Here is an 18,036-nt window from a genome sequence, read left to right on the forward strand (position 1 = left end):
GTTCATCTTATTTGTATCTGGACTCAAACAAAACTTGGAAAAACAAAAAACAAAACAAAAACTATACACAATTGAACATCTGAATATGAACTGTATTTAATGATACTAAAAATCTTATATTAGAATAATATAAAAATAAAAGTTTTTTAGAGATACATAATGAAATTTTTAAAGCAAAATATGATGTGCAAGATTTGTTTCAATTATGCAGAAAGCGAAAAGTGAATGGAGCTATAAATGAGACAAGACTGTCCACGAGTTTTACCAGTTAAAGCTGGATAACGGTTACATTCTAGTATTACTTAATGCCCATACTAAGACAATATATTCACTTAGCATGTTTAGAAGTATTAGAATATGATGAAACATAGATACCTAGAGATGTTCTACTCTACATTATTTAGAAAGAGAAAAAAGGTCATTTTACTCAAAGGAAACTTCTCTGAAGATGTAACCTCCCATCTTTCGATACAATAAGGTAATACCTGCCCTTGATGAGAAATAAATAACTATTCTTTCATTATCAGGATAGAAGGGGAACAAGGCCATCTTCATGCCATAAAAATTTGTGAAAATTATAAAAAAGCATCCATTCCTTAAGATACTTTACCTCCATCTGTTAAATTTTTATAAAAACACATAGTTTACTATATGAATGGAAACACTTAGATATGATTAATGCCTTTACACAACTCACAACCTGCACAACTTAGGAGTGGCCCTTAGTGGAAATTAACAAGGAGCTGCTAAAGAATATGAAGAACTCAACTCTACCTTTTTGCAAATTAGTAACGTAGAAAAGGTACCCACTGCCCAATTTGAGAATTTTCCTTACCTATTCTTTATCACTCAGAAATGAACTTATTTGTAGCTAGTACAGTGAACAAATCTAGTCCTAACATTTCTTTCCTGAATATTCTAAATAATCAAGACACATTTCTCCTAGAAATGCAGTTTCTCCCCCACTGCAACAAATGCAGAGTCAAGATACAGCCTCACCAGCAATTGTGGCTCACCATCATTTCAAAGGCAAGAAAGCTGCAGGAAAGAAGGCATGCGTGACCACAGGCAATCAGCTAAGCAGTCCACGAGTATGAGCCCCACTATATACTCTTCCAGCAAATATTAACTAAGAAAATAACAGACCTGATCACTATTTTTTCTAAATGTGGTAAACAGAGGAAACTCCTATCTCTACTTCAAAGCATACTATTTAAAGAAGGTACATAAACAAGGGCTTCTTGAGTATAGATTTGAAAAAAACAAGACAAAGGATAAGCTAAAAAAACACTGTAGCAATTGAGCAATATAAATGTGGTTTATAACCCCTATAAGCCATACTTTAAAATGTACATTATGTAGATCACAACACGCAAAAGAAGAGCAATCCGCTTCTACACACACATACACACACACACACACCCGAGTAAATCTCTAGAACAGAGATTTTTATCATTTTTAAACTATGCCCATCATAGGGCAAAATCTTAAAGCTTTGAAAAGGATATTAGTACTTTTAAATGATTACTTCATAACAAAGTATCAGAAAAGAAAATCAAGGCGAGTGTAGACTTCTCAAAGGACTGGTAACCACTTTTTTTTTTTTTAACAGGAAGGATAAACTACTTTTATTTTCACTCTGAAAATGGTAGGAACCTTGTTATAATACCTTCCAATTACATTTGTAGCAACAGAAATTTCAGCTGCCAATTTTAAGTATTTCATATATACCACATAAATAATTCAGTATTAAGTTTAAGGTAGTTTTATCAATTAGAAGATTATGAAGTCAAAATAAGATTCCTTTTCCAAGCCCTTCCACCCACAATATCATATTCATAGGACTAAATATAAACTTACTTGGGCTGTTAGAAAGGTATCATCTTCACCTTCTTGAGCTTCAATTTCCTAAGTAAAAGGGTATACAATAGCTTTGCTTTACAAAATATCTGGGTAACATGAGAATGCTTTTATGCTATACCCAATTATCACTTGTCTTGTGTTCTGTTCTGTACAGTGTCTATGATACCATGGCTACTAAGTCAATGCTTAATAATGCAGACTGTATATTTTATGCCAACATAAAAATAGTCACATTGATAGAGAATTAGAAAAATCTCTTGTGCCCTTCATCTATTAAGCTAGGTAGAATGGAAGTATTCTAAAGCATGAATATTAACAGTACAGACTCCCTAATCCATTGGTTTTCTTAAGACATACTAATAAATTTCAAAGCAGGACAAATGGTTTATTTCAATATAAGAAAATATTTTTAAAATTATATACCTTTAAATTAAACTCCTAAATAATTCTCTACCCTTGATAATAACCAAAGAAATGCAAGTTAATCCTTTATATCTACTGAAGTAGCAACATATAAAAAGCTACTGTCCAGTATTCTTGACAAGATCAGAGTGAACTGATACACTCACCCACAGTGGGGTAGAAAACAACTTAAATGTAAATGTCCCAAAATAAAAGAAGTGGCTATTCCACACATAGCAATCAGTCTAGTAAGTTACAGCATAAGACACCCATTATGAAGTTATTATGGTATGTTATATGAAAACACTGTATAGAACAAATAGCAACTAAAGGTATGATATGTAAAAATATATACAAATGTGGAAGGTAATAAGCAAAAATTTTAAAGCTAGTAAGATTCCAAGTGATTTATAAATAACTTCAAAAATATATTTTTTGAAAATTCTGAGACTTCCACATTGAACTAAAATAAACTACTTTTTATTATTTATTACTTAATTTATCTGTGTCACATTTAAAAAAAACTGGCTAAAGACCTGACTTTCGGTGTCCTCTTTTTCTATATCTTCTTCTATTGCTTCTGCCTCTATTAATTCATGAGTTCTCTTGTTCTCTTCTGCAGAAAGTAACTCCTTGGAATGTACATTTTCTTCTTCATTTTCACCAAATTCTTCAGAGTCCTTTAGTTCGTCATTTCCATCTTGTTCATGTGCCTCTTGATTCTCCAATTCACAGTCCTTTTAATGGTAAGAAAATTTGGTACAACTAGAGGCAAAGTAGTGTAGGCTATCCACCAAACGTTTTTGGTAATTTACATGTCTATATGTTTTAAATTTTACCATATCTTGACAGTATTCCCAAAGTCAAAGTTCAATCATTTGACCTTACATATTAACTATGTCTTTAAAAATAGAGGGAGTCAAATCCCAAAGTCACGGAAATAAGCAAATACACTTAGTGATTTGCTTTGAAATCTATGACTGTGCCATAATCCAGTTAGGCAAGGGAACACAGGTTGGGACTGTCTTGGTGAAGGAATTCCGTTTGCCCTTCAAAGTTTATAAAAACACAGTACTTCAGTGGAAACAAAGTAGCAATCTAATTGCTACTAGTTAGTTTCTTCTTTAACTGCAAAGAAAGGGTCCAAAGCAATGACCATTCTTCCCCTTTCCCGAGTCTTATGGTAAATATAACATATTTAAGAAAAGCCTTCTGGGTTAAAAGGGGAAAAGGGCAGGGGCATGACTATTAATCATTCAGAGTTGAACTGCAGTGAGAAAACAAATTTCTGGGGAGGCAGGCAAAGAAAAGGAATATGATTGTATTGGAATGTGGAGTGCTTAGGAGCAGGGCATCTCTGGGACGATAGGTTTAACCAACCTCACCATGTAAGAGTGAGGGAATGGTGGAGATTGAAAATGGAGTAGGTGACTTTAGAACAGTAGTAAATGCAAAAAAAAAAAAAAAAAAAAAAAGGAAAGAAAAAGAAAAAGAAACGAAACCAAGGGAGATCACCGAGGGAACTTTATCTACTCTTAAGTACCAATCAATTCTGATCACTCTCCTCACTTATAAATGAAAGCAATTGCTATATTATTCACATCTAGGCAATAGGTGATACTCTAATGTATAAATCCCAAAATTACCAATTTTGAGAGACAAGTATGTTCACTTAATTTCTATCAAATACATCACATATGCCGGTACTTCCAAAGTGAAAAAGATAGTAGAAAGAAGAAACTGAAGACTTATTTAAATACTTATTTTTTTTTAAAGTCTTTTGTTCTTCTAGGTATTATGACCTGGTTCACTTAATAATAAAACAAAGGTATCCTTTGCAACACATATAAAAGACAATACTATATTATGCTAAATAGAAGTATATCTGTCCTCCTAACATTTCATATGAATATAAGATTTTTATGAAGAGCTGAAAGTTAGACATTTGAAAATTATAGGGTTGTGTTTTTTTGTTTTTTTGTTTTGTTTTGTTTTACTAAGCCACAATATTTTTCCAGCTAATGGATAATTTTTGCTTAACCATACCCTTGCTAGTGAAGACACCTGGAGAAAATAAGAGCAAAGGAATAAACCTAAAGGAAGATATATCACAAGGATAACAGAATACAGACTGAAGAGTACTGAAAGGCTCAAATAAAAGCGATTACAGGCATGCAATCATCAATTTTAATGGCTCCCTGGGCAAGTATTTCCTGAAATTATCTGATTTCAGGGTTAAATCTTCAACCACATGTTTCTTTCTGTGTATACGAACCGTCAAAGTATGAAGTGCACTGTGTGGGACATGTGGTACATTCTGTGGTCTGTGTGTGCATGGTGAGAGGGTAGAGAGCTAAGCAGTAGGATAGATGGCCAGGAGAATAGACATAAGCTCACTCCACAGTAGAGCACACAGACACCCAAAGATGTTATGACCATATGGACTAACTGTACACAGAAAATGGAATATATGGGGTATAAATGTACATAATTTAAGAGGAACTGTGCTCATTAAATAATCTCTGCAAGTGCCACACTACTCAGTAAAAAACCCAAAATAACAAAAAAAAACTGTGATTAAAAATTATTCCTAGAACTGCCACAACTCCAGTTAAAACTGTATACTTATTTTTCTGGCTGGTCAGTCTTGATATGCATTCATTTTTAGCCAAAAAAGACCTGGCTTGAATGTGTCTTTAAAGGGCAAAACAAATTTCTTAACTTGCTCTTTACTAAGTAGCAACACATCAGCAATCCTCTCTCTCCATTTGAAAGACTACATTAATCTAAGTTCTGTATATTTTCAAAAGCTAATTGCAATGGGGAGATGAAAAATAAATGATCAATACTCTCATTGCGGTACCTTGTTCAGGAACTAACATATCAACTGTCTTGTCACTGTTCCTCTGGTCCCTATGTCTGATTTCTACTTCAAGGCCTAGACAAATATTATTTTTAGCCCTATGTATCATGTAACTAAAGACAAAGTTATTTATTATAATTCTCAACTACAATGAAATTGACAATGCTACATTAGTCTCTATTTTACCTCCACACTTATTCAAGTGCATGAATTCATCATGCAAAATAAACATCTTAACCTGAGTAATTAACACTTTACCTTGACAAAAGCATCATCTTCCACAGAAGCATCTCCACTCAACTCATCTGCTTCCTGTTTTTTACCTGCGAAAGAAGGAAAATGGGCTAACAACCAATATTTATATTACTTTAAGAGTAAAAAACATTCAGTAGTTTACCCCACAGTATCAATCACTCTCTACTCACAAATCACTGACAAAAATATTGCAAACTGCATATAAACCACCTGCTCATAATTGTCCCAAACAAAAAAGCTTTCTTAAGAATGTCGTGCTGCTTCACTAAAATGAACTGCACAAATAATCCTATTATGAACCCATCATCTTAACTGACTTGAGGTATAAACATATAAAATACATTTTTATTTATGACACTCAAATTCTCTTATCTTCAATTATCCCAGAAGTAGTAGCACCATTCAATGGTGTTTTGTCTATCACCAGATGTGATAGCTAAGTTCAAGACTCATGTGTCCCACAAAGCCATCCCTAAGTGCTACTCTTCAACAAGCTTTCTCTGAAATGAAATTCTCATACTTTAATTTGCATCTTACAATCCATCAGTTGATTATTTATTGCCTTGTACTCTCAAATACAACTCACCATTTAGAAAATTCCTTAAGCACAAGTGACTGCTTTTACCCTTCTATTTCTCCAAAGGCCTAAATATAAATGGTGCTGGGGACTTGACAAAATGACTGATTTAACTGATTTAAGGAAACGAGAAATGACTTCTGACTGAAAACTGCTAATAGCTCCCAGACAGACTACAGGCCTCCCCAACCCAACTTGCATCTTCACACTTTATAAATCAGTGGTTGGGACTTTTAAAATACTTTCCACATTTGAAGAAACATATATTTTCCACAGAGCCAATGTTAAAAGTTTACATTTTTAGGCTACTTCACAAAAACGTACTGAATCACCCATGCATCAGAAATGCTATATAAAAAAACACAGCTGCTAGAACTTTAGTATTTAATTTTTATAATTAATTTATTTTGAAATGTGAATGGATGTTCTTTCCTGAAGCCAACTTATCCATCAACTTTTCCCTTCACCTAAAACTGAACTGCCATGTGCTTATCTCAAGCTTCTGTGACTCCCATGGTAGAGAGTTTAGGTTTAAGGTGGCTATAAAAAATAAAAAGTCAATGTACCTCCCTTTTCTGAGTCTCTTCCACAGCCCCTATCCTCCATGTACTCTCAATTCGAGAACCTTTCCTTGAAGGAGTGATAAAAAAGCAACAAGATTCTGATCCTTCCAGGTATGTGAAAAACAGGATTAAGAGATTTTTTTTTTTAAACCCAAAGAGTTTGTAAAAGAGAGCTTGTCTCAGTCTCTCAAACGCCTGCATGAATCCAAAGAGAAAGTGTGGATGGAGCTTGTTTGGCATTCATTTCCTATTTAGAATGTTGGTGTGTGTGTATTTTAGGGAAAATAGGAAATAGAAGTTACTACAAGGGACAACTAACAAAGTCTGGGGGGTCAGAAAGTGTTTATTACTAATTTAAAAGAACAAAAATAAGTGAAGATGTTCCTTCTCTGAAAACAGTATCAGGTAAGAAAGAGCTCACTAAATTCTTCCATCACATTTAGAGGAAGTTCCATAGTATAAAACCTTAAAGATGCTGCTTTTTGGGAAAAGTACGCTTTTTAAAAATATAGGATGCCAAAACATACTACCAAGTAATCTACAGAGTAGAGCACTGGGGGCGGGAGTAGGGTGGGAGGGGCAGGGGACGGGAAAGGACACGGATGCCTACAGAACCTTTGCAAATAGTATTTGCTGCTTACAATTATAAACTGCCTTACAATTTACAAGCATTTTTAAAAAGATTTTATTTATTTATTTGAGAGAATGTGAGAGAGCAAAAGCAGGAGGAGCAGCAGGCAGAGGGAGAAGCAGCAGGCTCCCCACTGAGAAGGGGACAGATAGATGCAAGGCTCAATCCTAGGACCCTGGGATCATGACCTGAGCTGAAGGCAGACACTTAACCAACTGAGCCATCCAGGTGCCCTAATTTGCAAAGTTGTTTTTTTTTTGTTTTGTTTTGTTTTTTTAAGTTCAATTGATTTTCCCAAGCACCTTATGGTACATGGGGCAGGTAATCACAATCTTAGGAAAGAGAAAATGAGCCTGAAAAGTTAAGTAGCTTGTCCAAAGCTAGTAAATGATGATGTCAGAACTGGAAGCCAAGGCTTCTCATTTCCAGTCTGAAGTTCTTTCCATTACATCCTAGTATGACCTACTTAAAAGACATTATCTTACTAAGGAGTGGTTAATTAACTCAGTTTAAAGATATTATCTTTGAAATGGCAGTCTTCAGCATAGTGACAAACTATGTATACTTTGCACACTTCAGTGAATTTCACTTGTTTTAGTTTACTTAAAGGAAAACCAAATTGCACCACAGCCACAAAACCAACACTGCAGACACCATCCCCACTTAAGTGGCTTCCAGGGTCCAGGCACTAGGATAAATGTTTTATATACAGTAATCTATTTATTTATTTTATCCTCCTAACTACTATGAAACTATTATCCCCATTCTATTAAAAAAAAAAAAGGAAACTGTTGCTCAAAAGTTAATCAGATTACAGAACTAGTGAAGGCCGTGCTTCAATTTAAACCCAGGCCTATTTATCCCCACCTCTCAAAACCCAGAAAGCCATTAGATCTGTGAGTAGCTACCGGTTGTTAATGCTCTCTTAATGTAAACAGACTCTAAAAGCCACATCTACAAAATGTTTAAAGGTAGGACTCCAAGATTATGTAACCTGCCCCATGATAAACAGCCCAGAAGAGTCCGAAGAACACAAAAAGGCCCAACTTTTCTATGCCTTACTGTTTTAAACAGCTGTATCACACAAAAGCACTGGACATTAATGTATCAGCTTGTAAACATAAAACTAAAGGACAAAGTTTTCAAACATACAGTGATGAAACTGTAGTAATAACTTGATAGGTACATAGTGTTTAAGAAAACTGAAATTCTACCCTCTTCGGAAACTGATCTTTTAATTTTGAGACAAGAAAATTCTGGTTGGCGTCTAAGGAATGAATTGACATCATTTTTTATTCTGTACATTTAGAATGAAGTCATGAACAAACTTTATAAAAACATCTTTGATCATTCAAAAAAAAAAAAAAAACCATAAAAACCGAAACCCTGCGGTTTTACACTCTAGCTTTTGACTGCTTTCAAAATCTATACTGTTGGGCTTACTTCACACACGTTGAATTAGAAATTACATTGAAATTTCTTCCTTTATGAGAAAAGTATCATCCTTCTCCCATACAAAATATAATTCACATTTTAAAAAGCTCTGAGGATCATCATCTAGCCTAGACCTAGTACAACATTATATAAGAGCAGGTAATTTCCCTAATAATGGAATAAGTCCCTAGGTTGGATGTAACAAGGTTTGGATTTCTGTTCATCCTTCACTGCAACAAGAAGAGATGATGTGCCAGGCAAACTAGCCCCATGTGCAGCCCTATCCTGTCAGTAAGGACTAAAAATTCCAAACTTCAATGATGCTACAAAGTACCTCTATGGATTCCTAACTTATGTCACAGGTGAGAAATAACTAAAAGGAAACCAAATCCCCCTTAACAAGCAACACTACCTTCAGCACTTTTTTGTACAGTCAGTAACCATGTCTATTTCTAGCTCCCATTTAAGCCTGTGCTGTCAAAACTCCTACAGCAAATTAATCAACTAATCTTTAAGTCCTTCAAGGACTCTGGCATGTGCCACAGAAATGTGAGTTGGTGTAAAGGAAGGTGGTACAATCCAGATGAGGGTACTAACTTAAAAGTTTAATGCAACTGAAGTCTAACTTTTTTTTAAATTTTATTTTTAAGCAATCTCTAAACTCAATGTGGTGCTCGAACTCACAATGCTAAGAGTTGCATGTTCCACCAACTGAACCAGCCAGCTGAGCTGCCCTTTCTTCCAAACAAAATTTTTAAGTATGCCCAACATGGGATTCAACTCATGATCCCAGGATCAAGAGTCACATGCTCTACCAAATGAGCCAGCCAGTTACCCCTGAAGGCTAACTTCAATGCTTTGAGGAACAAAACCAGAAAATAACTTGAACAGTAAAGATAGCCTGAATAACAAAATACAAATGGAAGCAAAATTAACATCACATTTTAAGTTATCATAGTAGTAACACACGGTTATTTTTGAAATTACATTATTTCACACAAAAGCACTGCAATATTCCTTGCGTGATTTTTAGGGTCTAAAATAAAACAGCAAAGTAAAAATGTAAACAACAAAGGAAGGTGATGCTAGAAACACTTTCTTACTTTCTTATTTGTGTAACATAAATATGTACAGATCCACAATTATTTAATTTTTAGGATTAAGGATAATTCAGAATTTTCAGATTTTAGAAGAGTATGGCAGTATATATACCATTTATTAATCTAAACTTCCCAGTGGCTTCTGGAACAGGGTCTCTCAATCAATCACAGAAATATTTGTGCAATGAAACATGCATATTCACACAAAATGAAATAAATCAAGACTATAAATAAATACCATAAATAGCTTCACTTTTGATAACAAACTTAAAACTTTCAATTTTCAGAACTTCCATATTTCAAAATTATGAATAAAGGATTCTAGGTCATAAATTGGTTTTCTCCTCCAAAGGCAAAATGGCCTAAGGATTTGCAATTTTCCTTTTCAAGTTCAGAAATACCTCAAAATAAAAAATAAATAAAATAAATAAAATTTAAAAACTCCATTTAATAAGTAGATCTAAAGTAATTCTGCCCAAGAACTTTGTGACTTGAGTAACTCTTCTTCATAAACATTTACAAAAGATATAAAACATAGAAACTGTTTAGTCATAAAATTGCTGTTGAGAGAGGGAGGAGGGATTCAGAATACAAGCCAAACTGAATGTGAATGTTTCCAGCAACAACCTTTCCCCTCCCCAAATGCATGGAGTATCTTAAAATAATCAGACTATGCTTTGTGTTGTCTGCATGCAACTGCATGCAATGTTTTAGCATCTCTTCTATTATACTCATGTTTTACTAATGAAATCTTTCTAAAACACTCTGTACATTTTCTTAAACATCACAGTCATCCAACAGATCATTTTAATATTTTTTAAATCTACTGCAGATAATTCACAGTCCTTATAATAACTCTAGAAAATATCAAAAGCATATCTTTAAAAATCTGCTAACTTTGTTGACTAAAGATAACCAAACTAAACAAAAACACACATACACACAAAATACATGCATGTGTGTACACATGAGATTTTAATTTAAATGGCAGCAAAAATAGGATTCAATTTTTAATGGGTTATTTTTCTATTCCATCAATAAAAAGAAAATACTACCAGCTGACCCTTAGCCTTACTGTCAAATAGCAAATAAAGCAATGCAAGGAAAATGTAAAGTATCTGAAACAATTTGCAAATGGACAGGCAGAAAGAAATGAATGACAATGATGCCAAGCTTCAAACTCTAGTCTAGAGCAGTCAGAGGTTCTTAAAACTCCAACTGCATGAGAATTACCTAGGGAACTTTTAGAAAATAATGAACCCTGTACCCCAACAGACCAGCCAAAACCAAGCCTCTGGGGAGGCAGGAGCCTAGTATCTGTATTTTTAAAAACTCAAATGTTTCTAACATTATGGAACCACTAGGATGACAGAGCATACATAACTAAGTAGCTAGAAGAAAAGAATGTAAGAAGAAGATTATTGTTTTCAGATTCTCCAGACTAGAGAAAACTTCAATTCTATCTACATTTAACAAAACACCATGTATAATGTGAACCTATTTTAGTTGTTGAAAAGGAAAAAAAAACAGTCCGTAAACATCAAACTCCTATGAGTTTGGCACATGTATGTAGACACCTTAGATCAACAAAGAACACACGTGATGGATTCAGGGTGGTGGAATTATGGGCAATTTTCACCTTTTAGTACTCTTCTGGATTACGAATTTTTCTTAATGAACATATTTCCCTTTTTATAATCTGGAAAACAATTGTAAAGCCGTAAGGTAAACTACCATTCCAGGGTACCAGATCTGCCATGTGAGACTAACTCAGGCCATGGAGTTCAGGATGTAAATAGTTAACCCCCAGAAATGCACAGCCTTGGGGCTGTGACATATATGTGAGAAATATAGCATAGTTGATTAATTAACTAGTAAATTCCACCCTTATACCTTATACCATTGCTCAACCTTTTCTTTAAAACCATTTCTGATGCCACCAACTAATAATATTTTTTTTCCCCTAACTCCTGGACAATTCGTTTACAAGAGTTCATGAAAGGGGAGGTAAAGTTTAATGCCCTCTGCTCCTAATTCAGAATGCACAGAAGAGGACTAATTTGGAAGAAGCACACTATCTTAAAGCACTAGAAAATTTTACCTGCCTTGACACACACCACATCTAACACAATAAAACAGCTGGGAAAAGTACATGAGTGCTTTGATGATAAACATAATCCACCATATAAACTGCAGAAAACAAGCTGCAGGTTTTAATGGCAGAAGTTAAAGGTCTGTTTTGGTTATGTGAAAATGAGGCTGGACGATATTCCAGCAAAAGTTATGAGGATTTCCAACACAGCAACAAAATGGTAAGGAATAAAAGGACGTTGCAATGATTCACATGTTCTGAGAGTAAGTATGCTTTTACATATCACTGCCTAAGAAGGAGCCACCAGTGCCATTGAGTAAGGTACTTCTGGAAGAGAACTCTTAATCCCTGATATACGTGCTTCTGACAAAGAAATAGGCAATTAAAATAAGCACCAAAAGGGGTATTTTTTAAAGCAGTTGAGAAAGCCATCATATGACCCTCTGTATTCATTCAACAAATATTTTCTGAGTACCTATTACATGCCTAGCACTGTGCTAGGTATTAGAGAGACTAATGTAAAGGAAAGACTATGTCCTTACCCTCCCACAGTTTCTAGCCTAGTGAGTACCCAAAAATATCTACCACAATTCTGTCCCTAAAGCCCTTCTCAATGCCACAGTTCTGATTAGTTTCCTTAATACCCAAACATACTGTGGCTGGAAGAAAAAGGGCAAGAGTTAAAGTACACTAAAATACTGCATTGTGTTAAATGCATTTTATGTGGTTTACTACATCCTTATCAGACACAAATTTTAGAAAGCTTTACACAGTAAACGTAATTAATTACATTGTGGGGTTTTTTTTAAGATTATTTATTTATTCATGAGAGACAGAGAGAGAGAAAGACAGACAGACACAGGCAGAGGGAGAAGCAGGCTCCATGCAGGGAGCCCGACGTGGGACTGGATCCCGGGTCTCCAGGATCACACCCTGGGCTGAAGGTGGCGCTAAACTGCTGAGCTACCTGGGCTGCCCAACATTGCGGTATTTTCCATACAAAATTAGGCATTAGATGTTTGGATAAACCTATAGCCCCAAATTATACTTGTTTCTACAGAAGGGAAAAAATCAGATTTCATGTAGTAATTTGAACTTTTACTAAGTCTGCACGTATTGCACATTTCAACATCAAGAAGTACTGCATTATAGGTAATTCTGAATACTATACTGATTAACCACATAAAATAACTTTTTGCTGAAGTTTAGAGGTGGCCCTAAAGGTTGAAAATCAAGACTATGATATGCCATCATCAAGTAAAGCAAAAGAAGCTTTAAGTCTGTAATCTCTTAAACAAGTTAATGAGGAGTTAGCTCTACCTGTTTAACTGCTTTCTTAACACACACCCAAATAATATGACAGTAAATCTCCCCGTAAAGCTTTCTTCTATGTTACTTATTAAAAGGTTCAGAGCAAAGAAAGTTGTAAAAAAGACTCAGAAGGAACAACCATTATAAGCTACAAACCTTTTCACTGTATTAACCACATGCAAACAAATTTTGTAAACAATATTAGAACCAACTATAACATGATCAACATTTATTACAAGCACAAACTTGTTTTAAAAACATTCTAAAATATAGTTACTAATACAGATCCCTTTTCCTCCACTGTCTAAACACAAACACGTTAGCATAAAACATTTTAAAGAAACAGTGACCCTGCAATTATAAGAGAATGAGCTTAATATTTCACCTAAGTAATTTTTCCAGACCCATTAAGTTTCTCTCTGGCTTTCTTAACATCGTTTAGCTTTTACTTGATATCTTAAGATTAGCAAAAATTATTTATTTACCTGACAAGCTATTATATGCTCTATCTTACCGATGTCTACATGACCATCTCTAAGTAATCCCTTTGTTTTCCTTTTCTAATAATCTGTCCTAAAGACTATTTATACTGAACACCTATGAGCTTTACGGTTTCTTCCTATATTCCTATTTTAAACAGAAAGCATTGTTCTTCTGACTCCTGACCACATATAATTATTAAATTTCAGAATTAAAAAGTCTTACAGATGAGCTAATAAAAATTCCAATTTTTAAAAAAAAGGAAACAGACTATTGAAGGAAGGGTGATATGATCAAAATGAAGTTATTTTCAAGGTAGATACTGTTAAGTGAAATAAGATTTGGAAAAAAGAATTTAATGTAGTAATTCAGCAATTAGACTGAAAAACTGACATCAAACTAAAATAGTATTTCTCGAATCCTTGATTTTATTATTATTTTTTTATTTTTTAAAGATTTCTTTATTTCATTAGAGACACAAAGAGAGAGAGAGAGGCAGAAAGACATAGACAGAGGGAGAAGTGGGCTCCCCACCAGGGAGCCCAATGTGGAGACTTGATCCCAGGACCCTGGATCGTGCGCTGAGCTGAAGGCAGACACTCACTACTGAGCCACTCAGGAGTCCCACAAATCCCTGATTTTAAAACTTACTGTTATTTTTAGGTTTCCATTTTCAAATTTGATTTTTACTGTTTTTATACTTATTTTTATATTTATTTTTTAACATTTTAAACTTTTTTTTAAAGATTTTATTTATTTATTTATTCATGAGAGAGAGAGAGAGAGCACGGCAGAGATGCAGGCAGAGGGAGAAGCAGGCTCCATGCAGGGATCCTGATGCGGGACTGGATCCCTGGACCCCAGGATCAGGCCCTGGGCTGAAGGCAGGCGCCAAACTGCTCAGCCACCCAGGGATCCCCAACATTATTTTTAAACTTGACATAAAATAATTTTACTTTCAAGCATCTTTAATAAAATAAATATATATGCATCTTTAATTGCACATTAATTCAAACCAGGTTCTTAGTTTGGGATTTACATTATTTCTTTGTAATTCATAGAATTTTCAAACCAATGTAAAATGGAATTTAAGGAGGCAAGTGCTATATTCCTTGTGTGTCCTATAATGAGTCTCATGAAGTACTCAGTAGTAGTCTGCTACAGACAAATGATTAAATTTCTAACTAAAGACCAGGAGACACCTTAATATCAGTGTCATGGAAAAATTAGTTCAAATATCTTAATAATCCATATAAAAGATAAAATCAACAAAGCAATTATACGTACATATTGCATAGAGAGAAAAAAACTTCTTAAAATTTTATATTGCTGAAATTATTTCTAACGTAAGACGAATGAAGTTCCTAATAACTGAAAAAGAGATACACAAAGAAATTAAAAATAGGTGAGAATGAACATATCAGATGAGGTTTACTTTAGATGCTAAAATCGATAATTAGCTTGAGTAATCTGGAACTGTGATTAATACATAACATCTGTTGAACTATCACAATGTGTTAAATAAATGACATGAATCAAAATCACTATAAGAAATATGGTTAATTCCTGATATACTTATTTCCAAAATGTCTATGCCTCATTTTGAAATAGCCTCTGGTTTGTCAGCACAGGCTTCCCAGCAGAAGCTTCTCTCAAGAGGAAAATGTATCTCTCAAAGTGATACACTGAGTCAGAGTTACATTTAAAAGCCACAGACCTTCAAGATACCTTTGTTATTCCTCTAAACTCCATTTCCACCTCTGTTATTCCCATCCCACCCAGGAAATACTACTTGGGCCTTTTCAATTTCCTTTGGGACAAAAGGGGAACTCTTGCAGACCTATGAAGACTCAAATAGTGAGAAGGCATCAAGATCTGCCTGGTCCTAATTAATGCCTACAGATTGCTTAGGATCAAATGTTAATATTCCCTTCTTTTCAAGGTTAATCCACTCAATCATTTTACCCTAGCTATAATCAATCTGGTACATGGCAGACAGAGTGGTATTAGGATACTTAAAGCAGTAAGGAAAGTTAGATTTTTTTAAAATTCTGCAGCTGCCCATGACACATTCTATATGGAAATTGTAAATAGGCACCAGGATCCAGATAACCCACATCAAGTCTATCCTCTGCCACTATGCTTACGGGAGGGTGGGAGAAATTTACAATTATTCAAGTCAAGACTTAAATTACCAGAAAATCTAAAAAATACTTAAGTCCCATTTATATTGTCAAAATGTTCATTTAAAACCACTTTTCTCTATTCGTTAAATCACTATATCCTGGAAATATACTCTGGCCTAGTTTAAAAGTCATAAAATTAAAATCCTTAACATAACCCTATAATTTAAAGCGCCTTTTTTTTTTTTTTTAAAGCTAAGTAATCATGGATTTTCCCTACCTTGTTAGTATGATTGGTGAGGTCTTTTTGAGTTTCACTGAAAATCAGAATGTATAATAGCATAAATGGAAATTAAGTTCACCAAGTAAGACAAAATACTAAACATAAAGGTTATAAAATTTTAATATACTAGAAAAAAATCAGCAGGAGCCAAGGTGAAAGATTTGGAAGGAATTCCATCAATACTCTGCCAATTGTGGGGCAAGGTAGACGTGTATTAAACTGTATTTTTTATTCTTTAGGTCTTCACACCATGAAGGAAGCAACATTATGAAACTGGACTGTGTAAATTTTTTGGAAGCAATAAAGAACCGGTCTCGCTTTCAGGTTAGCTTTAGCCAAATCTTAAAGGCTACAAGTTATCCAGAGCCTGGCAACAGTAACTTTTCTTCCTTGACCCAAGAAGGCAGAGTGCCAGAGGGAAATAGCGAAGAGTAGCACTATATAAACAGGGCAAGTGGCACAAGAGCAGAGGCAAGTTATATAACCAAAATATATTTTAAAATATGTTCATAACTCGTAACAACCTTTGCCTTTGGTTGGTTTCTTGTTTGGAGTATCAGTTGAAACAGTTAATTCAATATTATCTGGATCGCCTCCTTCCTCTTCAATAGCCTACATTAGAAAGAGAAGTTAATATGCTACACAATCTATCTAAACTTATTTTATAAAAACGCAAAAAAAAAAAATTAGCAAACCTCAAGCCTCAAGACATTCGAATTGCCAGTCATCTCATAAACCGACTTCAAAAAAAAAAAAAACAAAAACAAAACAAAAAAAAAAAAACAAACCAAAAACCCAAGCAATTAAACTACACGAGGGAGAGAAACTTTCACGGAGAAAATATCATTAGGACTCCAAAAAAAAAAAAAAAAAAAATCACATGGAGTTTTAAATTCTACCGAGTCGAGGTAATTAAATATCACATATTATCATAGCGAACAAAAATCTATTCTCCATTGCGGAAGAGCTGCTTAGCTGCGGAAGTAAATGACTCCAAAGAGTCTCCCTAATTTCTAAAATGCAAACTTATTTCCCCGCTACTACAATTCCAACGCTCGCTGAAATAAAAGCAGAAAGGTAATCAGGGATCGGGGAGAAGGAAAAAAAAAAAAAAAAAAAAAAAAGGGAGGCAGATTGCTCTGATGCAAAAACTGAAAACCCAGCGGAAAACAAACCCGCTCCTCTGACCCACCCCTCAACTCCCTCTCCCACTCCCCACCCCTGCACACACACACGCACACGCCCCCCCCCCCGATGGGGAGGAAACGGTTGGGCACAATTAAACGGTAACTTCGCCGAAGTCACCAAAGTAACCAGTCCCTCCGAGGCCGGGAAATGCACGCGCTCGCCGCCGCCAAAGACTGGGCGCCGAGCGCCTCCCGGGTGTCCGCCGCCGCCCTCGCAGCCCGGCGGGGCCGGCCCGGGGCGAGTAGGGGCGCGCTCGGCTGCCGCGGCCGGTCCCGGGCGCCTCGCGGGCGGCTCGCGGGCCCCTCGCAGGCCCCTCGCAGGCCCAGCGCGGCTCGCGGCGGCGGCGGCGGCGGCGGGGGCGGGGGCGCCGCGGGAGGCTCCTCGCCCTCCCCGCGCGCGCGCGGCCGCCGCCCGGGGCCTCCCCACCGCGCAGCCCGGCGGGCCCCGGCGGCGGAAGCGGGGGGCTCCGAGGCGCGGCCTACGCTCCCCTCCGCGGACCTCGCCGGGCCTCACCTGCTTCAGCCGGGAAACCAGCACAGTCTTCACCCCCGTGATGTCCAAGTTCCGCCGCTTCAGCTCGGACTTGAGATCGATGACCCGCAGATCAGTGATCTTTTTACCTTCCGCCGGACCCGAGGCGGCGGAGGCTGCCACAGCACCGGTAGCGGCAGCCATTTTAGAAGAGCAGCGCGCTGCCGAGGCAGCGAGTGGGCTGCAGGGCGGCGGCAGCGCCAACTTCGACCCAGGCCTCGGCGGCCGCCGGCGCCGCGCAGCGCTGCGCACAATGAGCCGCTGGCCCCGCCCCCTGTCCGCCACCCCAGCGCAACCTGCAGCCGCCGCCAGCACCCGGATGACGGCCGCGCGTGCGCAC

At 36.4% G+C, this 18,036-nt stretch overlaps 1 protein-coding gene across 13 annotated transcripts in view; it reads right to left on the reverse strand.

Annotated features, from left to right (window-relative positions):
- Positions 1–17,995, reverse strand: part of SLTM (SAFB like transcription modulator) — a 98,477-nt gene extending 80,482 nt beyond the window's left edge. For 3 of the 13 annotated variants that reach the window (XM_049104046.1, XM_025472647.3, XM_025472645.3), the window contains exons 1-5: positions 17,679–17,995; positions 16,502–16,589; positions 5,387–5,451; positions 2,802–3,002; positions 1,861–1,908 (exon numbers count right to left, since the gene is read on the reverse strand). In XM_049104046.1, the coding sequence (XP_048960003.1) occupies positions 1,861–1,908; positions 2,802–3,002; positions 5,387–5,451; positions 16,502–16,589; positions 17,679–17,840 (564 nt within the window). In that variant the 5' untranslated portion in view covers positions 17,841–17,995. Of the gene's footprint in view, positions 1–1,860; positions 1,909–2,801; positions 3,003–5,386; positions 5,473–16,501; positions 16,590–17,678 lie in introns of all 13 variants that reach the window. The other 10 variants (XM_049104045.1, XM_025472646.3, XM_025472644.3 and 7 more) reach the window with 6 other exon arrangements.
- Between the last annotated feature and the right edge of the window lie 41 nt (positions 17,996–18,036).

The sequence above is a fragment of the Canis lupus genome, chromosome 30 (assembly GCF_003254725.2).
Source record: "Canis lupus dingo isolate Sandy chromosome 30, ASM325472v2, whole genome shotgun sequence".
NCBI lineage: Eukaryota > Metazoa > Chordata > Mammalia > Carnivora > Canidae > Canis > Canis lupus.